The sequence below is a fragment of the Enhydra lutris genome, unplaced genomic scaffold (assembly GCF_002288905.1).
Source record: "Enhydra lutris kenyoni isolate GAN:26980312 unplaced genomic scaffold, ASM228890v2 scaffoldscaffold41, whole genome shotgun sequence".
Taxonomy (NCBI): Eukaryota; Metazoa; Chordata; class Mammalia; order Carnivora; family Mustelidae; genus Enhydra; species Enhydra lutris.
In genome coordinates this window covers 18,092,568-18,117,239 of record NW_019154125.1, presented here as the reverse complement: position 1 = coordinate 18,117,239, position 24,672 = coordinate 18,092,568, and the positions used below count along the sequence as shown (strand labels likewise).

At 40.2% G+C, this 24,672-nt stretch overlaps 1 protein-coding gene across 1 annotated transcript; it reads left to right on the top strand.

Moving 5' to 3' along the window:
* The first annotated feature begins 623 nt into the window (after positions 1–623).
* On the top strand, positions 624–20,191 carry LOC111155446 (minichromosome maintenance complex component 4). Its single transcript, XM_022515608.1, has 17 exons — positions 624–684; positions 799–882; positions 1,296–1,460; positions 1,852–2,015; positions 2,109–2,210; positions 2,450–2,545; positions 2,627–2,722; positions 3,982–4,120; positions 7,132–7,352; positions 10,473–10,593; positions 13,129–13,388; positions 13,845–14,210; positions 14,663–14,790; positions 16,174–16,381; positions 17,646–17,874; positions 18,446–18,579; positions 19,504–20,191. The coding sequence occupies exons 2-17, from the start codon at positions 813–815 to the stop codon at positions 19,594–19,596; spliced, it is 2,592 nt and encodes an 863-aa protein (XP_022371316.1). The 5' UTR covers positions 624–684; positions 799–812; the 3' UTR covers positions 19,597–20,191.
* The last annotated feature ends 4,481 nt before the right edge of the window (positions 20,192–24,672 follow it).

The following is a 24,672-nucleotide window of genomic DNA, read 5'->3' as shown; positions in this document are numbered from 1 at the left end:
TTCTCTGTATAAAAAGCCCCTTAAATGTCAGTTAAGATAGTGGCAGGACAATTAGTGTGTTAAATACATACAATACACTGGGCATGCATACATGGAAGCTTAGAGAGAAACAGGAATCTAGCAGTTTGATCTCCGGAAATAGATGGGGAAGATGGTTGATGAATTAGAGTTGACTAAATACCGGAGACAGAAAAAAAAAAAAGACGATCTAGAGGCTTGGGTCAAAATCTACGAAGTTGTTCCTTAATAAAGAGTGAAAAATGCACGTGTAATGTCTTTAGCAATGAAGATGCTTAAGGGATAAAGAATTTTCTCCTTAACCAACAACACATTGTAGATTACCCTGTCTGTGAACTTAATCCCGCGGTCCTCCCCAGGTTTCCCGCGAAAACGAGGTCTAGCAGGGGGCCAGACCACCTAAACGGAGGGGGGCACCGAGCAAGGCTAGAGTGTGCTTTCCGTGGGGCGCGGGAGGAGGCCGTTCAGTATCCCCTGTTGGCGCGCAGTGGCGCCTCCCGGAGGCGGAGCCATGCCAGAGCGCTGCTGTGATTGGTGGGGCACCGCCGAGGGCGTTGACGACGGGCAGCTCGCGCGAAACCTTGCTCGGCTCTTGCGGTGTAGGAGAGCCATTCACCGGGTGCGTTCGGATTCCTTGCGGGCGTCGGCAGGGAGCGGATTTCCCCGGTAGGAGCGTGCTGGTCGGGGTGGCAGGATGAGGACCCCAGCGAGGGTATCTGTGCGGTGGGATGGGGGAAGCTGGGGGCGGACGCGGGTGGAACCTGCCCTTTTCTCGCGCAGGTTCCACCAGCACCATGTCGTCCCCGGCGTCTACCCCGAGCCGCCGCGGCAGTCGGCGCGGGCGGGTCACACCTGCGCAGACGCGTAAGTCCTTTCCCGTGAGTCAAGCCCGCCTCATTACCCTCCATCCCCTCTTCTGGCTTTTTCCCGCCACCACAGAGAAACCTGGCCTGAGCCTGGTTTCTGGCTCCGAGAGCAGTCTTTAAGGCCCAGGTGGAATAAGATGTGCGGACGGCGAGCGTTTGCTCATGCTCTGCCTATTTTAGTGTGTGTGTGTGTGTGTGTGTGTGTGTGTGTGTGAGAGAGAAAGAGAGAGGCAGTAAGTGCTAGGCCCTCGTTTCCTCCTTTTCCAACCTGTTTTCTAATTTTTAAGCGTGTCCGTGCCTATATGTCTCCGTTTTCTTTGGTTTGTATTTGTTCCCAAGAGACTTGATGGAATTCCCAGAAGACCAAACAGGAGAGTTGATGGCCATCTTTTCTGTTTTGTATGTCACAAGCTCGAAGTGAAGATGCCAGGTCGTCACCGTATCAGAGACGTAGGGGCGAAGATTCTACCTCTACAGGAGAGTTACAGCCCATGCCGACCTCACCTGGAGCTGACCTGCAGAGCCCTGCTGCGCAGGATACGTTATTTTCCAGCCCTGCTCAGATACATCCCTCAGGTATGATTTTGGCAGGATCTAAGTTCTACTGTGGTTGATATACGGATGATGCTTTAGCTGCTCACATTTGCTGGTTTGTTAACGGGTAGTTGATGTAACCCTACATGAGCTAGTATGCTCACCACCAGTATGGAGATAGATACATGTTAAGACTTAGTGAACAGAGAAAAAAAAATTTGGTGGGTTTTTACTAGAAGCTTTAATAGCTCTCTTAACTTAATTGCCACAGGTTAACTTAACTGCCACAGGTTTCAAGGAATATTTGCTGTTGTTCTTAGATGACTTAAGTATCAAATCCTGAACATGTTGACTTAGATGACTTAAGTCAACATGTTCAGGATTTGATAGGCTATCAGAATTTTATTGTAGATTTTCAATTTTGTTTTTATAGCAATTCCCCTTGACTTTGATGTTAGTTCACCACTGACATATGGCACTCCCAGCTCTCGGGTGGAGGGAACCCCAAGGAGTGGTGCTAGAGGCACACCTGTGAGGCAGAGGCCTGACCTGGGGTCTGCACGGAAGGGCCTGCAGGTGGATTTGCAGTCTGATGTGGTGAGTACACAGTAGGTCTTCTGATAGCAGCATTTGGGGAACATAAAATGGGTAATTCCCCATTAACTTGTTCTATCATATTTTTCTGTATAGCCAGCAACAGAAGATATAGTGGCAAGTGAGCAGTCTCTGGGACAAAAACTTGTGATTTGGGGAACAGATGTAAATGTGTCAACATGCAAAGAAAATTTTCAGGTAAGCTGTATGTTAATACTTTAGGGTTCTTAAAATGCTGGGAGAAAAGATTTATAAACAGTATCTTAGTAGCCATAACACTTGGGTAGGTTTTTTGGTGGCTTAGAATTGTTGATTTTTTTTAAAAGAAAAAAATACCATTTATGTCTGTCTCCAAATAGGAACATTCTCATAATTTTTTGCATTTGAGTAGTTATTCCTAAATGCATCAGACTTACTTTTTTTCTCTCAACATCAAGAGATTCCTTCAACGTTTTATTGACCCTCTGGCTAAAGAAGAAGAAAATATTGGCATAGATATTACTGAACCTCTGTACATGCAACGACTTGGGGAGGTAATCAAATGGTCTTATAAAATCAAATTAATGCATTTTAAGACAATTAGCAGAACATAACTTGTTTGTTTTCTCTTCTAGATTAATGTCATCGGGGAGCCATTTTTAAATGTAAACTGTGAACACATAAAGTCATTTGACAAAAATCTATACAGACAGCTCATCTGCTACCCACAGGTAAGATTTTGATTTTGACCTTACCAAATTATAGTAAACATCCAGAACACCTAGAGGGTTTTTGAATAGTAAAATTTCCTGGGTAGCAGAGAGAAAATGCCTCCAGAGCACAAAAACTTAAGAAAATCATACTCTTCTCCTTTAAGATGAACATTTTCTCGCACTTTCACATTTCCAAAATTGGGATGTGTAGTATTGTCAGTCACATGTCATAGTCTAATTGGCAGGTTCTTTCTTAATAGTATTTAAAGTAATGGTGAATCTTAAAATTGATAGCTACTTGGGTTGGATGAAGTGAATTATCTTAAGTGAAAAAAAATTTTTTTAAGAGTTATTTATTTTAGAGAGAGTACACTCACATAGGAGGTGGCAGGGGGTGGTTGGCAGAGGGAGAGGGATAGATAGTCTTAAGCAGACTCCAGGCTCAGTGCAGAGCTCCAGTTGGGGCTGGATCTCATGATCCGAGATCATGACCTGAGCTGAAATGTAGAGTCAGACACTCAACAGTGCCGCTCAGGCATCCCTTAAGCAAAAATATTTTATAAATAAACACATTACACTTTGTGCCATACATAGCAGATTATGTTAACCTTGTTGTAATCCTTTTGTTTTTTAATTGTTTTTTGTTTGCTTGTTTGTTTTGGGGGGGTGGGAGGGGCAGAGGAAGAGGGAGAAAGAGAATCTTTAGCAGGCTCCAGACCCAGTGCAGAACCTGACACAGAGCTCGATCTCACAACCCCAAGATTATGCCCTGAGCCAAAATCAAGAGTCAGGGTGCTTAACCAACTAAGCCACCCAGGCGCCCTATAACCTTTTTCTTTTAAGCTTTAGGTCAGATTTTATTATTGAAGTATCAGCTATTTTTATTCTAGTTGTAGGCTTTGGAGGCAAGCAGACTTGGTTTTATATCTTGATCTTTAGCTGTGTGACCTTGGCCAAGTTCACTAACATAAAAGTATGAGATCAAAAGCTTTTCATTACTAATTAAAAGCCTAAGATATGTCAGTACATTGAGAAGGATTCATATATATGATCACATCTAACCATTATGAAAATATGCAGAGGTGAGAGAGCTCATTCTCAATGTACCTAAAGTCTTTAAACAACATGTTTGTGATTATATACACAGGTGATACTTAAGATTTATGCCAGATGTATTTCTTTTTATACTTCACTAATATGAAATTCCTTATTTCTAGTATTTAATTCTAAGGTGGGAATATAAACACAGCTTGGCTTCTTTACATTCATTTTTATAGGAAGTTATCCCAACCTTTGACATGGCTGTCAATGAAATCTTCTTTGACCGTTACCCTGATTCAATCTTGGAACATCAGATTCAAGTAAGACCATTCAATGCAATAAAGACGAAGAATATGAGAAACCTGAATCCAGAAGGTAATATTTTTTAATAGCAGGAAAATACATAAAAATAAAATCTTATTTCATCAAGGAATTTTAAAAGAATTGTATATGTGATAGTGGTGGTAATAGATTATAAATTGACTAAATATATGGCAGATTCATTTACCCTGTATGCCTTTGAACCAACCCTGCCTTCTTTTAACTTAACTGAAATTACATAAAAGATGTTGTAACTCTCAGGGTGCCTTGGTGGCTCAGGGGGTTAAATCCTCTGCCTTCAGCTTAGGTCGTGATCTCAGGGTCCTGGGATCGAGCCCTGCATCGGGCTCTCTGCTCAGCAGGGAGCCTGCTTCCCTTCCTCTCTCTCTGCCTGCCTCTCAGCCTACTTGTGATCTCTGTCAATAAATAAATAAAATCTTAAAAAAAAAAAAAAGTTATAACTCTTGACAGTTCTTTATCTTAAGGTGAACTTGCCCAAATGTAATAATTTTTCAGTTACTAAGTAGGCATATTTTCAAAATCACTGCAGAAAACAAATACAAAATATGATCCCTGCTTTGGAGCTTAAAGGAATCTAGTTTGCGGGGTACCTGGGTGGCTCCATGGGTTGAGCGTGCAACTCTTGATTGTGGCTTAAGTCATGATCTCAAGTCCGCACTCAGTAGGGAGTCTACTTGAGGATTCTCTCCCCCCTCTCAAATGATTAAATAAATCCTGTAAAAAAAAAAAAAAATCTAGCTTGAAAAGTAAATTAAGAAAAAAAACATAGGCCAATAGAGCAGTACAGGGGATGTCTTAGTCCAAGGAGGAGAGTGCTAGACCCAGGTGGGAAGATTTCATGGTGAAAGAGAAATTTTAATTACAATAAGGATTTGGAAAGCAGACGTGAGGCAATTCACTCTGGACCGCACAAAGGTGATGTAGGCAGAAGCAAAACAGAGCTATATGCAGATAATAAGTGCTGGCTGATGACCGAAGTAAGAGAGGTAATGTTAGGACTGGAAAGTCTGGGTCCTGAAGAGCTTTGAATTCCAATTTAATACAGATTTTTATTCCAAAGTCAGTAGGGAGCCATTGATACTTTTTCAGAAGAAAGAAAGATTTTACCACTCTTGAGGATCTCATGGTGAGTCTAGTGTGCCAGGTATAAGGTGTGTTAAAGTTCAGTTCAGAGACTTTAATAGTAGCTCCAGTATGGAGCAGCAGGGTCCTAAGCTGGACAGTGGCCATAGGAGTGAAAATACAGAACAAACATGGTATTTGCCATGTATGAAGATTAAGATATAAAAACTACTGAGAATTTATAAACAGTCCTATAGGTGAATGCACAAAGGACACAAATGTAAGTGTAAGAAAATACAACACCTAACAAAGGAACAAGTGTTGGAGTTCACTGTTGATTAAAGGAGTACATATCTTCTTATGAAATTGGTTCCTGACCCTACTTCTGTGATAGGGTATTCAGTGGAGACACTGAAGGAAGTAGGAAACTGAGAGTGCTGCAGTTCATTTTTCAGAGGCAGAGCATTGGTACATGAAGGGTAAGACTGGAGATCATCATAATTTCAGATGAAGAGGGATTGCCAAATACCCAACTAATCTCAAAAGTTTTAAACTTTTTTTTTTAAGATTTTAATTATTTATTTGACAAAGATCACAAGTAGGCAGAGAGAGAGGAGGAAGCAGGCTCCCTCTTGAGCAGAGAGCCCGATGCGGGGCTCAATCCAGGACTCTGGGATCATGACCTGAGCTGAAGTTAGAGGCTTTAACCCACTGAGCCACCCAGGCACCCCAACAAAAGTTTTTAACTTTTATGTTGATTTCTGTAACTTACTACAGAGGTTACTTTTTATTTTTTATTTTTTTAAGATTTTATTTATTTATTTGACAGAAATCACAAGTAGGCAGACTGGCAGGCAGAGAGAGAAGGGAGGGAGCAGGCTCCCCACTCTGAGCAGAGAGCTCGCCCCTGGGATCTTGACCTGAGCAGACTCCCCACTCTGAGCAGAGAGCTCGCCCCTGGGATCATGACCTGAGCGGAAGGCAGAGGCTTTAACCCACTGAGCCACTCAGGCACCCCCAGAGGTTACTTTTTGAAATAGAATAAGGATTGGTGGGGAGAGAGAGAAGGAAGATTTTTAAGTAAGTAGAAGGGAGGACAAGACCAAGTGGGAAAGAGCTTGTGAGGCAGCAGTAAGTACTGAAAGGCTGTGGCAATCTGCAAGGCCAGTTGTGGCTAACTACAGGTCATGTTTTGTTGACTATGAATAACAGTGTAACTCGTTTGGAACTAACAGTGAGAATGAATTGGGTAAAAGTTTTCTTGTCAGGGACAGTCCAAACTGTAGAGGAACCAGGAGCAAAAGTGGAAAATACTCTGTACAAAGTCTTTCTTATATAAATAGTAATGATTGTCTAAGTTATATAGTGCTTATTTCTGCTAGGTACTCTTCTTATAAGGCTTGATGTGTGCAGGCTCTTAATCTTCAACAAGTGTAAGGCAGATGCCATTACTGCCATGTGTAGAAGGGCACAGGGAGGCTAAGGTGTCCCCAGGTCACACAGGTACTCTGTCCAGATCATCTGGCTCTGGAGCCAATGCATTTCACATACACTGAGCATCAGGACTTCAGCATAATACAGTGTGTGAGGAAGAAGGCCATGGAGCAAAGGAGGCAGAAGCGTAAAGCTTCTAATGCAAACCCAGAAGGTGGAGGGGAACAGGAGGTAGATAAGCAGAAAGATGGTAGATGCCTATTGGACAATGGGCCCTAGGGCAGAAGGCCAGAGGGCCATCAGAGTTGAGAAGAAGGAAGACAACACAGGAAGGGAATCCCAGGCCAGACCTGAGGATACCCAATGAAACATTCATGCCCTGACAATAGCACCTCCCTGTGACCGAAGCCATCCCCAGTAAGATTCTCCTGGGCTTGACGGCACACCCAGACCTGCCCTGACAGGAATATAGCTCAGGGAAGAGACCACCTCTGGGCTGCAGGCAGTGGCTGATGGATAAGCTGACCTCTCTCCCCAACTCCTTACAGACATCGACCAGCTCATTGCCATCAGTGGCATGGTAATCAGGACATCCCAGCTGATTCCAGAGATGCAGGAGGCCTTCTTCCAGTGCCAAGTGTGTGCCCACACAGCCCGGGTAGAGATTGACCGTGGCCGCATTGCTGAGCCCTCTGTTTGTGAGCGCTGCCACACCACTCACAGCATGGCGCTGATCCACAACCGCTCTGTGTTCTCTGACAAACAGATGGTATGTGCCTTCTTGGGTGCCTTGGGAGGCATCCCCATTGGCATATTGGTGCTTAGGGCTTCAGGTTTGGGATGGGACCGTTCCTTTTTTATTGCCAGTGAGCACCAGGTCATGATTATATACACCATGTTCTCATGGCCTAAAATACTTTATAATAAGAAAAACACAATCTGGGGCGCCTTGGTGGCTCAGTGGGTTAAAGCCTCTGCCTTCGGCTCAGGTCATGATCTCAGGGTCCTGGGATCCTCAGGTTCTCTGCTCGGTAGGGAGCCTGCTTCTCCTTCTCTCTCTGCATGTCTCTCTGCCTGTCTCTCTGCTTACTTGTGATCTATGTCTGTCAAATAAATAAATAATACCTTTTTTTTAAAAAGTTTAAAAGAAAAACACATTCTTTCACTATTTTTTTCTTCACTATTCCACTTTTTGACTTAATAAATTTAATATGAGGGATATCTGGGTGGCACAGTTTGTTAAGCATCTGGTTTCAACTAGGTTGAGGGATCAAGCCCCACATCCAGCTCTGCGTTCAGTGTGGAGTCTTTAGACTTTTTTTCTCCCTCTACCTCTATCCCTCACCTCCCTCCTCCTTTCCCCCCACCCCAAAATAAATTGTTCCTTTTTTTTTTAAGGTTTTATTCATTTGAGAGAGAGAGAGTACACATGAGTAGAGGGGAGGGGTAGAGGGAGAGAGAGAAGCAGGCTCCCTGCTAAGCACAGAGCCCCATGTGATTCCATCCCAGGACCCTGGGCTCATGACCTGAGCCGAAGGCAGATGCTTAACCAACTGAAATCTTTTTAAAAAATTTAATTTGAGACGTTTCTATAGGAAATACTTAAGCTTATTTAAAAAAAATTTAGTATGTCAGATAAAAGTATATGAACCATCTTAAGATCAGTAAAAATTGGGGTGCCTGGCTGGCTCCGTTGGTACAGTAGGCGACTCTTGATCTCAGAGTTGTAAGTTTGAACCCCACATTAGGTGTGGAGAATACTTAAAAATAAAATATTTTGAAAATTATATCGGTAAACATTAGTTAAATATTGTCATTTTGCAGCTGTTCCATTGGTACAGAATGAGTTGACAATTTTTCTGAAGTTTTTCTCAAATTTTATTGTAAAACAAGTTTGGTTTTTGTGTCTTTAATGAAATTTTTTTTTTAAGATTTTATTCTAGAGAGAGAGAGTGCGCGCGCATGTGCCCATAGGGTGGAGAACAGGGGGAGGGAGAGGGAAAAAGAATGAAGCAACTCCACACTGAGTGCAGAGCCCCACATAGGGCTCAGTCTTACAACTGTGGGATCATGACAAAAGCCAAAACCAAGAGTCAGATGCTTAACTGACTGAGCCACCCAGTCACCCCTTTAATAATGAAAATATTAAGATGAAGTTACCAAAACAACATAGGAATAAGTGGGAAAAGTAAAAATTGTTTGTTTGCTGTGATTGTAATGGTGTTAAAGTAGGCACAGGGACAAGGACTGTTAAGTTTTTTTAATTTTGCTGTAATGTTAAAACAACTTTTTAAAATTTAAGTAGAATATGGTCAAAATACTACAAAGTTGATTTCCTTTATGGGGAGTCAATAAGAAAAATACTAGCAAATGTGAAAAAGTGTTGAACATTTTTACTAACCAAAGAATTGAAAATTAGTTATAGATACAAATTTTCATCTAATATTGCTAGCAATAATTGGAGCAAATGTACCTCAACTCATGCCAGCATGGTGCTGAGACCTATGATACAAATATGGAAGTGTGCTCCCAAGTCGTTTTTAGTGTAATATTCTTTCTTAGAATGCTTCAGAGACTCCCAAACTGACTTGAAATAAAACTTAGTATCCTAGAGTACTTTCCAAGCTACATGACCCAATAACACCACAGCACACCTTCGTACCCACAGACCTCACTGATGGTGTCTCAACCATTTCCTTATACAGGGCTCCTCAACCAAGCACAGGTTTGCCTCAGGACCATTGGCACTTGTTCTTATCCTACAGAACACATGGCTTCCTCCCTAATATCCTTAGACCTTTGCCTAGAGGTTGCTTGATCTGAGAAAAGCCTTCCCTAACCTTGCTTTGTGAAAAGCATCTCCTCCACCCACACTGCCCATGCTCCTTACTCTTTTTTTCTTCTATTACATGTTTCACTGCCAAATGTTATATGCTCACTTGTATGTTTGTGCATTGTTTGTCCTCACTCCACTCTGAGGGAAGACTTCATTCACCGTGGAGTCCCCAGCACCTAGAACCAGGCCAAGTGCTCAGCCAATACTGCTGTGTGAGTAACCAGGCCAAGTGTTTATGAGATGCACACAGTGAATAGGAGAGATGCACCAAAGTACTTAACCAGGAACCTGAAAAGTGTGTACTTCTCCACCCAGGAAATCTATGAGAAGTAATTGCTAAAAACATAATTAGAAATTTAGACAAACGTGTATGCAAAGAAATACCCACTACATCCTTGAAATGGCGAAAAACATTCTCACAAATTACTAACGGCTGTCTCCCAAATAGGGGAATTTGTATGTAAACAATAATCCTTACAAAGTGTATGTTTATGTCACATTAAAGGTTTAAAAAAAAAAATGTCGGCTATCTGGAGATAAAAACAAAGAATGGTATTTTATATTTTTTAAGATTTTATTTATTTCAGAGAGAACATGAACACAGTGAGGGGAGACAGAAGGTGAAGCAGGCTCCCCACTGAGCAGGGATCCTGATGCGGGGCTCTTCCCAGGGCCCTGGAATCATGACCTGAGCCGAAGGCAGATACTAAACCAACTGAACCATCCAGATGCTCCAAGAATGGTGTTTTAAAAATAAATGTGATAGGGCTCAGTCACTTGAGTGTGGGACTCTTGATTTTGGCTCAGGGTGTCAGGTGCTCCTTTGTGCTCAGCTGGGAGTCTGCTTTCTCTCCCTCTCCTTCAGACCTCCCCCATTCGGGGGTACACACATGTACAAGTGCGCTCTCTCTAAAATAAACAAGTGAAATCTTTTTATAAAATAGAAATGTGGTAATATCAAAAATAGTTATCTGTAAGTGGTACAAAGATGGGCAGTTTTGTCTAAATTGTGCTTGTCATTTCCTGAGTTTTCTGTTTCCTCTGTTCTTTCAGATCAAACTCCAAGAGTCTCCTGAAGATATGCCCGCAGGGCAGACGCCTCACACTGTCATCCTTTTTGCTCACAATGATCTTGTTGACAAGGTTCAGCCTGGAGACAGAGTGAATGTTACAGGTTAGAATGTAGACTATATTAATGAGATAAGTATGCCTTGGGGTTTTTTTTGTTTGTTTGGGGTTTTTTTATGCTTTTTAGTTAGTCCTTTGGCTTGGTCATGAATTCATTGGCATGAAGCCTGGTCCTGCCTATAATGCTTTATTCACTTTTTACTTAGCAGGGTGGAACCTTTCAATGTATTGTCTTTGCAGTTGCTTGCTCTTTGCTATCTCAGTGTTCCGGAGCTATAAGTGTATTTTGGCCTGATAGCACCGGTATCTTGAGAAAACAGCTCAGACAAGGCTAGTATTGGTAGGATTGGGGTTATACCAGCAGCTTCAGGAAGCAGCACTCACCAACCTGGAATTTTAAATAATTTGCTACTTCCCAAATGTACAGCTAAGGGTTAACATTTACTTATTATAGAGAGGAAATGGGTCAGAGTACCTTGCAGAGTTACGTTGTGGTTTTTTTTTTTTTTTTTAAGATTTTATTTATTTGTTTGACAGAGATACAGCCAGAGAGGGAACACAGGCAGAGGGAGTGGGAGAGGGAGAAGCAGGCTTCCCACTGAGCAAGGAGCCCGATGTTAAGCTTGATCCCAGGATGCTGGGATCGTGACCTGTTCCGAAGGCAGACACTTAACTGACTCGGCCACCCAGGCGCCTCACATTGTGGTATTTTTACAGGAAGTAGAGATTCAGAGACTTGCAGATCACTGTAGCTGAGGTTATGTGGTAATCTGTGACACAAGGTTTCTCCTTCTCTCCTGGCCAAGAAAGTGCTTATTCTACTCTACCACGTGAATATGCCAGTCTTTCTCTTGATGCTTCAGAGTAAGATGAGCACCTGGTTTCTCAAAGGGGCTGTGAACAGCAGGCACAGTTCACTGAGGTCAAGGTGGGGACTGAATCCAGGGAGTGGCTGCTGCTCTTAAGATAACCCATTGGTTGTGTTCAGTAAGTTGAGACTTCTCATCCTGTGTCTCCCCAGTATGTAGCCCAACAGTTGCCTATAACAACCTTAAGCTATAAAAGCACTTGTAGTTCATTAACAACGTGAAAGAATGTGTCATTAGTGAAAGTTGTGCAATCCTTGTTCTCCCACCCTATACTGGTCTGAAACCTTTGATAGAGTATTTAATCTATTTTAATATCCTCAACTGCCAAGTAGAATTAATGTGATTATACAGATGAACGTGTTTGGGGAGGGGAGCTGTGGAAAGCACCGTATAGATGTAAAACAAGTATTGAAGTTGTTCTGTGATGAAGAATCATTGCAAGCACCAGTAAAAATAAGTAGACACTTCAGGGGCGCCTGGGTGGCTCAGTGGGTTAAAGCCTCTGCCTTCAGCTCAGTCATGATCCCAGGGTGCTGGGATTGAGCCCGCATCGGGCTCTCTGCTCAGCGGGGAGCCTGCTTCCTCCTCTCTCTCTACTGCCTTTCTGCCTACTTGGGATCTCTGTCTGTCAAATAAATGAAATCTTAAAAAAAAAAAAAAAAATAGACACTTTAAACAGTTATCTGTCTCTAATTCAGCTTACCATAAAGGAGGTTGTGTACTCTCAGAATGTTACATATGAACTGGTTTTTAATGTTTTAAAAAAGAATTACATTGACCTGTTAAATAAAAGGATTGATGATCTATGGTGAGTTGCTAAGAAGCCTGTGTTAGAGAGAGCAGATAGTTGCTCCTCAGAAAACAGCGAGAAATTGGATTGTCCCAGAGTCCAAGCCTTCTGGATTGAAAGTCAAAAAAAGATAAACATCACAGATGTCAGTTTGGGAAATTTCTTTTTGAAAAACAAATGAGTTGGTATGGTTGAGGGCTGATTATTCATTTATTTCTTCTAATGTTCTTAAATTATATTCTTTAGGAAGCGTGCTAGGGCATGCCCATTCACCTAGAAACACTTCTTGTTATTAATAACATGTAGTAATTTTTCTTTTACTGTATCTTTACCTCTGACTCTATAGACAGTCTAGTCCGTGAAATAATTTTTGAGTAATCGTTTTAAAGATTTTATTTACTTATTCGAGTAATTTTTAAAAGAGCTTTTAGTATTTCCTTTCCAAATTTTTGGTACAGGATTTTAGTACTTTGTTCTAGTCAAATAATTACTAAGGAGATTCTGTACGTTCAGCTTAAGAGAAATGAAAAAACTATTTCAAAATACTGTTTATTGAATACAGCTGTAAGCCAGCATTATGCTGAAAGCAAAGTAATTTCATTTAAATCTCAGAATGATTATATGCAGTATGGTTATACTCAGATAGGTGCCCAAGATCATAGAGCTAATGGATGGTCATAGATGAACACGTTGTAGGTCTGCTTTTTAAAAAAACCTGTGTTTTTCCCAACTTGCCTTGCCATCTTCACCAGGGAGCTTTGCAGTATAGGCGAGTCCTTGACTCTAGGAAGGCCATGAAGGCAGTATGCTCAAAACTCACCTCCACTGCCAGCCCTCGGATCTCTTAGGTGCTGCCTGCTGTCTGCTAATTTATGAGCCATTTAGGGGAAGGTAAAAGCATATCTCTTGGTTGTGCCCTCAGGTATCTATCGAGCTGTTCCTATCCGAGTCAATTCAAGAGTGAGTAATGTGAAGTCTGTCTACAAAACCCACATTGATGTCATTCACTATCGGAAAACTGATGCAAAACGCCTGCATGGCTTTGATGAAGAAGCAGAGCAGAAACTTTTTTCAGAGAAGCGGGTGGAATTGCTCAAGGAACTTTCTAGAAAGCCAGACATTTATGAGAGACTTGCTTCAGCCTTGGCTCCAAGTATTTATGAACATGAAGATATAAAGAAGGTAACAGTGGACTTTTAACTTTGATCAGGATTTATAGTTCTTTGAGATCAAAAGGCATGAATATGTGCCCCTTCTATCACTACCACCCCCACCCCTAAAAGATAAGAACTGTTGGGTGTTCCACAGAGCAAGGTGTTTACCATCTGACTTGGTTTTTGGTTGACAAGAATTGGTCATTGTCCATTTCCTCATATCTACATTGAAATTAAATGTTTCTAAACAATAACAAAAGCTAGATGGGATCAGAATAGAGATGTACATAGCCACCATTCTGGCACACTGGTATGTGAGTCTATATAAATTGGTTAGTGATCATTTAAAGCACTTTCCTCTTTATATATACATTGCCTTAATTTAATTATAATTTTTTATTCACAGGATAAGAAAATACCTCTAACGTTTAAACTAGATCTCAATTACTCTGTAGTAAGTGAATGTTTAAACATTTTTGTCTAGGGAATCTTGCTTCAGCTCTTTGGTGGAACAAGAAAGGATTTTAGTCACACAGGAAGAGGCAAATTTCGTGCTGAGATCAACATCCTGTTGTGTGGTGATCCTGGGACCAGCAAGTCCCAGCTGCTGCAGTATGTGTACAATTTAGTCCCCAGGGGCCAGTACACATCTGGGAAAGGCTCCAGTGCAGTAGGCCTCACTGCATACGTGATGAAAGACCCTGAGACGAGGCAGCTTGTCTTGCAGACTGGTGCCCTTGTCCTGAGTGACAATGGTATCTGCTGTATTGATGAATTTGACAAGATGAATGAAAGTACAAGATCAGTACTACATGAAGTCATGGAACAGCAGACTCTTTCAATTGCAAAGGTGAGAGGCCCATTCTCCACGTGTCAACATGGGTACACTTAGAAATCTAGCACCCATATTCACTTTGGTTCTAACTTTGGGAAACTCATGACTACTTTTCCTATTAGGTTTCAGCTAAATATCTTTGAATATTTCCTCTTTCATCTTTTTGCTATAGTAACCCACTAATATGTGGTATTCCTAGAACTTGAGTTTGTCCTAAATGTCATGCAGGGGTTTAGTTTCTGAGAAGAATGTAGTTACAGCATACTTTTGTCTAGAATATGATTGTTGGCATGAAGCTGAGGATGGCATTGTCCCAGATAAATCTGTTGGTATCATCCTTCCAAGGTGATGTGTGTGGTTCTTGGTGATGGTGGATATATGGCAAAGTGCACTCCAGGTGAAGATAGCTCACATGGTTCCTGCCAGCCTCAGGGTGAAGTTTCTAACTGCACTGTTTTCTTTGGTAGGCTGGGATTATTTGTCAGCTCAATGCTCGCACCTCTATCCTGGCAGCAGCAAATCCTATTGAGTCTCAATGGAATCCTAAAAAAACTACCATTGAAAATATCCAGCTACCTCACACTTTATTATCAAGGTATGAGAACATAAAGAAGATGCTTACTTTGCTCATTTGTAGAAATTTCAGGGTGAGATAAAGGGAAATAATAAAATTCAACCACTGCTAGCATCATAAGCTCTTCACTCTAATGCAAAATTTTCTAATAGGGGTGGTCGGGTTCTCATGGCAAGGACTGTGTTTCTCTACTCAGCCATAGGGTAGCATCTTAACATTTATTCATTCTTTGAAGCTGTTAGGACATTTCACCTTGACGTCCTTTTCAGAAGCCCATCACTTGCTGCTCATCTCTGTCTTGAAGTCGCTAAAGCATATCATCAAGTACAGAGAAAAGCTTCACATGACAGATAAGGTTCTGAAAAATTAAATTTCTTAAAGTGGAATTATAATCCAGTTTTTCTCAATGCCACTGCTACAAATACTGATTTCATTAATGGGTTGTAATAGTATTTCATAAATAGTATTTTACCTTATAGTAGTATTTATAGTATTTCATAAATGGATTTTAGATTTTATGTATTTTTTTTAAGATTTTATTTATTTATTTGACAGGCAGAGATCACAAGTAGGCAGAGAGGCAGGCAGAGAGAGAGGAAGGGAAGCAGGCTCCCTGCTGAGCAGAGAGCCCGATGCGGGGCTTGATCCCAGGACCCTGGGATCATGACCTGAGCCGAAGGCAGAGGCTTTAACCCACTGAGCCACCCAGGCGCCCCGGATTTTAGATTTTAATTATTCAACTTTTTTTCCAGAGTTCTGTTCTGTTTTTTGTTTTTTTTCCCAAAACAGTTGAATGCTTTTTCCTTTAAATCTTACAATCTTCAAAATTATCCTTTTTTTTTTTAAGATTTTATTTATTTATTTGACAGAGAGAGATACAGCAAAGAGGGAACACAAGCAAGGGGAGCAGGAGAAGGAGAAGCAGGCTTCCTGCAGAACAGGGATACTGATGGGGGACTCGATCCCAGGACCCTAGGATCATGACCTAAGCCAAAGGCAGATACCTAATGACTGAGCCAGCCAGGCACCCCTGGACAGCAGACTCTTAATTCTCCCTCAACAGCTCTGACTACACATACATTCACTGTACATGCCTAGGTGGCTGAGAAGCAATTTTTTTTTTTTTTTTTTAAGATTTATTTTGAGAGAGAGTGTATGGGGGAGGAGGGGGCAGGGGGATAGCAGAGAGAGAGAGGGAGAATCTCCAGCTGGCTTTCCACTGAGAACGGACCTGATGCACTCCTCAATCTCAGGACCCATGAGATCATGACCTGTGCCAAAACCAAGAGTCAGAGGCTTAACCAGCTGAGCCACCCAGGAGCCACAGGAGCAATTTTTAAGTTACATATGTGGGTATATTGGTGTCTCAAGCAGGAAAACAATGTTTTTACAATATTTTTTCAGGTTTGATTTGATATTCCTCATGCTGGATCCTCAGGACGAAGCCTATGATAGGCGTCTGGCCCACCACCTTGTCGCTCTGTACTACCAGAGTGAAGAGCAAGTGGAGGAGGAGTTCATGGACATGGCAGTGCTAAAAGACTACATTGCTTACGCCCACAGCATGGTCATGCCTTGTCTGAGCCAAGAAGCCAGCCAGGCTCTCATTGAGGTAACACACATCCATGTTTAAACCCTGAGAAATGTTTTTATTGAGCCTGTAGCCAATAGCGTTAATGTCACTAGCTGACGATCTCCGTTAAAAAGTAGTTTTGTTAATAACGTATTATTTTGTATAACTACTTTTTTCTCCTGTGTTGCAAAATTGACTTTTCTAAAGGTAGAAAAGGGAAAAGATTTCTTTTTATATTAAGTGGCGTACAAGCTTTTTATAATTAAATGTTTGTAAACACAATAAATTTAAGCTCAGAATACATGAGTTGAAGTAGAAGTTATGCTACTTAGTAACTTTGTAACTCTGAAGAAGTCATGTAATTTCTCTGAGCTTCCATGTGCTTGTTTCTAAAAAGTAAAAGGAATTTTGAGTACCTGATGTTCACTTTCCCATAGCCTTTCCCTTGGACAGCAGTGCATAATGACACATTCAGTTATTCAAACATTATATTAAGAAGGTTCCTGGTGCTTAGTGGGCTTTACATCCTAACTAAGCCCCTGAAAATACTCAAAGTTATAGGTGATGTGTAATTTTCCATCTGTATCATATGTTTGAGGGTTGCTCAACAAAAAATGATGTTCACGGAGGACATTGGGAGTTGGAGAGGAGAAGTGAGTTGGGGGATGTCAGAGGGGGAGACAAACCATGAGAGACTGTGGACTCTGAGTAACAAACTGGAGGTTTTGGAGGGGAGGGGGAGGGGGTTGGGTGAGCCTGGTGTGGGTATTAAAGAAGGCATGTATTGCATAGAGCATTGGGTGTGGGGTTTAAACAATGAATCTTGGAACAAAATAGAACTAAATTAAAAGTGATGTTATATATATGAGTTTAATACAACTCAGCTTTGTAACATTATTTCAGTAATCTTTGCATGCCTCAGTCATTAAATAAACCCTCAGCATAGGCATAAACCAGAGTTGGTGCCTGAGCACCTTTTCCAGACAGGCACCCTGATTGGTCCTCTGCTGTAATTGTGACCTGCCCTTTACCCCAACACACCATGTCCCCTGAATGCCAGCCAGCCTCACACACCTCACAGCCCACCCCGATTCTTCACTCTTCATAGCCACATCAGATACTACCTTCTTGATGAGCTTTAAGGCCCAAGGCTAGATCTGACTTCTGATTCCCCTCAGTACTGCACCTGGCCGCTGTTAGTTTATTTAACAGAATCCTAACTGTTCAAAGTTCAGCCGCAAAACTAAAGTATTGTTACAAGGAGTTTTGGTTTTAGGTTTTTTTTTTTTCCTGCCTACACAAGGCTTATGTAGACATGAGGAAGATTGGTAGCAGCCGAGGAATGGTTTCTGCGTACCCTCGACAGCTGGAATCATTAATTCGATTAGCAGAAGCCCACGCTAAAGTACGATTCTCAAGCAAAGTTGAAGGAGTTGATGTTGAAGAAGCAAAACGCCTCCATCGGGAAGCTCTAAAGCAGTCTGCCACTGACCCCCGGACTGGCATTGTGGACATATCTATTCTAACTACAGGTCTGTTTGCATTGAACATAAGAGCACATGAGAATTTATACACACACACACTCACACACGCACGCATACACACATGCACACACACACTTAACATGTAAGTAATTTGTATTACATAGTTGAGCTAACAAGTTATTTGAAATGACGGACTTTTTAACCTTTTTCAGATCAGGGCCTCTTTGAGAATCCTGTTAAAAGCTGAGAAAAATATGCCTAGACACATGCATGCACATACACAGTGTTGTATCTAATTTCACAGAGCTTTTCTGCTGTCTAGGTACCTCTGTTAGTCCACTTTAAAGAATTCATTTCTTAATGAGTACTGACTGCTTGCTATATAGATTACATGGACTGTGTTTCAGTGGAAACTAGCAGTTACTGGCTTATAGAAAATTGGAAACAGAATTCAGAACTCAGAATTTTGAGTATATTTTCACATTCAGCCACTGTCCCCTGATCTTTTTTGTGGCAACACTACTAAAGAAATATTAATGGAAATTTGAAATACTTCACTTCCTTGTAGCAGAAATATTTTTATTAATTTCTTTTTTTTTTTTTTTTCCATTTAAATCAGGAATGAGTGCCACCTCTCGTAAACGGAAAGAAGAGTTAGCTGAAACATTGAAAAAACTTATTTTATCTAAGGGCAAAACACCAGCTCTAAAATATCAACAACTTTTTGAAGATATCCGGGGACAGTCTGACATAGTAAGTGTTTATAAGTGTTTTTTGCTTAATAGAGATTTTCTTTTTTACCTTAGTACTTCTATTAAGGTTTTTTTTTTTTTTAATTTTTTAAATTTTTTTATAAACACACAATGTATTTTTATCCCCAGGGGTACAGGTCTGTGAATTGCCATTATTAAGGTTTTTTAAAATCTTTTTCTTTCATTTAAGTATTAAATATAGGTCTGGATTAAAAAAAGGTAAAATCACAGGTTCATCATCAAGAAATTCATCATCAAGAAATAACCACAAAATTTTGTTCTATTAATAGTTTTTGTGTATATGTACACATGTGGTCTTTTTGAAATATGAACATAGTCAGAGTTACACTGTTTTATAACTTGCTTTTTCTTTGTTTTTTAATTTAAAATATGCTATCAACATCATCTGTGTTGTGAATAGGCTGAATAATATTATAATGATTGGATAAGATCCCTTTGAGTGCCTATCCCATCATTTACTTAACCAATTGCTGAACATTTAGGATGTTTGCAGTTTCTTCCCATGATAAATAGTGTTAACCCTGCATATTAGCCATGCATCATAATGTAATGATGAGATGATCAGGTTCCCTTTTGTAAATAAAGTTGGGTTACCCAGTGAAAAGAACTCCAGGGTCCAAGTCAGCCATTTGCCTGCTTTCATTTGCGTATTTTCTATAGCTGGATTAGCACTACAGGGGCAGAGTTGAATATTTCTACAGACCATATGGGTAGATAGCAAGCCTATCTATTTATCTTCAGGCCCTCTGCATGAAATGGTTACCCCTCCTGGTTAGAACCTAGGGAGTGTATACAGCTACCAAAAAGGAAAGAAACTGGTGGTTCTTTACATTGAAATCAGCGTATCTAACAGGTAAGGGAGTACTTAATGTGTAAAATAATTGTTTTCATCTCTTCCCCAAAGGCTATTACCAAAGATATGTTTGAAGAAGCCCTGCGTGCCTTGGCTGATGATGACTTCTTAACAGTAACTGGCAAAACTGTCCGCTTGCTCTGAAGCTCTAGGGTGTTGTACTTGTGTGCCTGTGTGTGCAGCATAGGGTCCAATGAGCTGCCACTGTTGCTGTCCGTGGAAATAGATTCTTTAAGTCATTATTTGGCTCCATAAAAATCTTCTAACCTGGGTTCAGTGAAGTGGGTGTTTTCGCTTGTTTAATATCCTTAGTGAAAATACTGTGCCAATTTACAGTTGAGGTTATTTTTTTTAAGTGCCATTATTTTAGCACCAGGGCTTTTAATGTGTATTTCCATATATATGTATGTATGTATATGTTAGGATGTCAGTCTTTTTTGGAGATGGCAGTCTGAGTCATGGGTCATGGTTTTGTGCTAAACTTTCTAAAGGCAATTATCCATATGCTTGAAGTTTTTGTAATAGGAGATAAAACTTAGCCAGAGCATATCATTCAGTATGAGGTAATGAAGGACCAGAGCTTTCTCCCTCTTAAAACTCTCAAGTGTAATTCCTTCTAGAGGCTTGTTCTCATGGCTCCCATAAGATTAAAAAAATGGGTGGTTGGAAATGATTAAGTTTTAGGTTTACTTCTACTTTATCCTAATATGTAAACTTTTTCCTAAATAAATGATTGATTAAGTAATACTTGGTTATCTGGTTTTATTTTTCATTAAGAAAAAAAACTTTAATAAACATTATACTCATGGAAATTCATGATGGTAATAAGTACTTTAGAATGCATAAAAGAAATTCATTATAATATAGGTTCCAGTTTACTTTTATCCTAGCAGGCGTTATCCTTTTTTGTTCTGTTTAAGATGTTATTTATTTATCAGAGAAAGCAAAGCAGGGGGAGTGGCAGGCAGAGGGAGAAGTAAGCTTCCTGCTGAGCAAGGAGCCCAGCACAGGACTGATGCAGTCCCAGGACCATGTGATCATGACCTGAGCCAAAGGCGGACATTTAACCAACTGAGCCACCCAGGTGCCCCATAGCAGGCTTTATTCTTATAAAACCACCATAGGCTAGAATTCTATACAGAAATAGGATTATAAGAAATAATCCCTGAAACATTGAAGGTAATTGTATAAGTTAGCCTTTTTTTTAAATAATTGAGGATCAACATTCAATAATCCAGTATCCATAGGAAATGATAGAACTAACTAGAAGGTTAAATAGCATTAAAATATTAACATTGGAATTATATTTAGAGGCTTTTTTTGTTTTTAAGATCTTATTTTAGAGCATACGTGATCAAGGGGGAAGGGTAGAGGGAGAGGCAGAGAATCTCAAGCAGACTCCGCACTGAACACAGAACCTATCACAGGACTCAATCCCATGACCCCAAGATCATGATCTGAGCTGAAACCAAGAGTTAGACACTTAACTCACTGAGCCATCCAGGTGCCCTTAGAGCCAAATTTTCATCAGACCTTTTTTTTGTCAGTCGTCATTCTTAACTATGCTGTTCTTGGCAGGTTTGCAAAATGCCTTGTATTTTGAAGGAGGCAGTAGTTGGTTGGGATTTCACCAAAGGATCCAGGCCAACTGCTTACCAAGTGACTTTACTAGTGAACTTTCCTCAGTGAACTCACTGTGTTGGACACCGTTTTATATGTAATTGTCAGCCACTCTGTAGGTTCAGTCTTTCCCTTCTATAGATGAAGGAAGCAAGAAGTCTCATCTTTTGCCTGAAGACCCAAAGTAAGAGATGAAACTGGAATTAAAAGAAGTCTTCCAGGGGCGCCTGGGTGGCTCAGTGGGTTAAAGCCTCTGCCTTCGGCTCAGGTCCTGGGATCGAGCCCCACATCAGGCTCTCTGCTCAGCAGGGAGCCTGCTTCCCCCTCTCTGCCTGCCTCTGCCTACTTGTGATTTCTGTCTGTCAAATAAATAAAATCTTAAAAAAAAAAAACAACTTTAAAAATAAAAGAAGTCTTCTGCCTAAAAATTTAACTTTATGTAACTATGCCATGTTCTGGCTATAACTTGGGTTTTTAACTGTTCATTGCTTTTGGACACATTGCTTACATTTCCAAAACCATACAGAGATGTTTCCTTGGTGCCTATTACATGATACATTCTTCATAAATGTTCTACTGAGGAGAGAAGTTTGAATCTGTTGAGCTGTGTTCTTGTGACCACATGTTATTCAGACTAGAAGTAAGTTTTACTCACATCTCTTGAGTTACTCAGAAATAACTGGTTCTTAGGCTGTACTTGAATTTGCCACTGACAAGCTCTAAATAGCATACATTTCATTATAAAAATTAAATGTGTAGGGTTTTGTGAGGCAAAGTTAACTGAAAGTAATTAGAAACCTTCCTACACTGAGAATGAGCTCTCTTGACTTTTTCCCTAAATCACATACTGAATAAGGTCACAGAAAAATTAGTTCCTCGTATAAATATAAACTAATTAAGAAATACCATTGCTGCCATTAGGTACTAGGTAGCTGGAAATCAAGGTGTCATAAAATTCCAGTGCTTTTTATACACTTCTGTAGAGTTGTTAAAATTTATATAGAAAATAAAGACAGGTTCTTTCTCTTACCCAATCTGTAGTAATGGCCAGGCTATTGGAAGCCGTATTTGAACTTGAATATGTACTGATAGTACCTGAAATTGCTTGGGAAATAATGTAGACTCAAATAGTTGTTGACCTAAGATTTTTCTCCCTAAAGTTCATACATTAATTATTTTTTTCTAAACCTTTTAATCCAATACCAACATGGAATTTTTATACAATGCAAATGAAGTGTATGTATAGGGGATTTTAGTTGAACAAAAATAATGAGGCTATCCTGTTGCTGGGTGGTTCCATCAAAGTGAATTTAACTTTATTTTGGTGAATTTTTGTTCACATCTATGACTTACCCAGTGGTCTGTAGGTCTCTGAAAACAGGGATGATGATAACCTCAGTGCAGTGCCTGGCAATAGATGTGTGTTAACGTTTTGTAAAGAGAATTGCCTCCTATGAATGGAGAGTAAGGATATAAAAATTATCAGAGAACATTCTTGTAATCAGTGAAATTTCAGGATGTGGAATGGAAGAATAAGAGGACGTGTTAAATTAGAGCTCTGCCTCCTAAATTCTGACAGATGCTCCCGGAGAGGTGTGTCTCTTGATTCAGCTGCAGCATCTCATACCCCTCAGGAGGATGGGATAAGAAAGGTCAAGAGCTACTACCTTGGTCTGAAGATCATCCCCCTATTTGTATCAGGTGGTTTAAGAGGATACAGGTGCAGACTGCCAGGCTCACATCCTGGCTCATGGCTTCATACAGTGCTTAGGACACAGGTACAGTAAGTGCTCAATACTGTTAGTATGAACAGAGTAAGGAGAATGTGGGTTTTTTCTTACTAGGACAATACAGTTTGAGCTTAATTCCTATGAATATGTTTTTCCAAAAACAATACAATATAATACATTCTTGAATTTTTTTCTCTGATTTTGACCCTGAGAGATAAACTTGCTAGTAAGAATGGCTTTATTTGATTTACACAAATATACACATGCTATTCTCCTTCCAATATCCATCATAAATATAATCCCATTCAAGGAAGTCAAAATTTAGCAAAGATAAAGAAACAAGAATTTAATGACTTAGCAAACAGGTCAGGGCATATTTAAGAGAGCACTATTAGTTATTAAATCTAAGGTAATTTAAAATACCTCTACAATTTTTTAAACTTTGTTTTTAAGATTTTTTTTTTTTTAGAGAGAGAGTGTGACTATAGGGAGGGGCAGAGGGAAAGTGAGAGAGGACATCCTAAGCAGACTCCACGCTGAGCAGGGAGCCCATGCTGAGCAGGGAGCCCAATGTGGGGCTCAATTGCACAAACCTGAGATCATGACCTGACCTAAAATCAAAAGTTGGAGGGGCACCTGGGTGACTCAGTCATTAAGCATGTGCCTTCGGCTCAGGTCATGATCCCGGGATCCTGGGATTGTGTCCCAAATCGGCCTCCCTGCTCAGCAGGGAGCCTGCTTCTCCCACTCCTACTCTCCCTGCTTGTGTTCCTTCTCTCTCTCTCTCTCTCTGTCAAATAAAATCTTAAAAAAAAAAGTTACAGAAAAATTATAAGAATAGTGAAAATAATTCCCATATATCCTTTACTCAAGTTGCTTTTGTATTAACACTTTCTTAAATCTGCTTTTGTCCTTCTCTATAAATGTTTTTTTAATCATTTGAGAGAAATGGGATACCCTTTACTTCTAAAAACTTGCTAAAAACCATGTATATCCTAAAGACAAAGACATTGCCTTGTCTAACAACAGAACAATTTCATAATTTTAAAAATGAAGTGTTACCTAATAAACATGTTGAAATTTAATCAATTGCCTCATTTTTTTTCATAGTAAAAGTAAAAACATCTCTGTTTCTATGGCAGCATCACAAGTTGAATTTCATTTTCATATCTAGTCTCCTTCAATCTGGAACATTCCTAAGTTATTTCTCTTCATGACTTTGATATTTTGGAAGAATACAGGCCAGTTCTTGTTAAAATATCCTTCAATTTGGGTTTGTCTGATGTCTTTATGATTAGATTCTGGGTATCCATTTCACTAGGAACCACTGAAGTCATGCTGTGACCAGTATATCATATCAAGACAGTCAATAAGCCTGACACTTTACTGACAGGTTAACCTCAATCCCTTGAGTAAGGTGGTGTTTGCCAGGTTTCTTCATTGTAATATACATTTTTTTTCCCCCTACTAAATCTAAGTATCTTACGGGGAGATAATCTGGACTATGTAAATATTATTTCTCATCAAATTTTGTGAATAAGCTGCACATATTATCCCATTTACCCTTTACCCTTTAATACTGGAATTGATCTTTTTATTTTTTTAAACTTTTTTAAGAGATTTTATTTGAGGGAGCACAGAGAGAGAGAGAGAGAAGCAGATCCCCCATTGAGCAGAAAGCCCAACACCAGGCTCCATCCCAGGACCCTGGGATCATGAATGAGCCTAAGGCAAACACAACCAACTGAACCACCCAGGTGTCCCTGGAATTGATCTTTCTAAAACAAATCACATTGCCATGATTTGGCAATGCCGTACAAATTGGCATTATCTCATTTCCTAAAATCATTCAAAGATTACTTATTCTAAT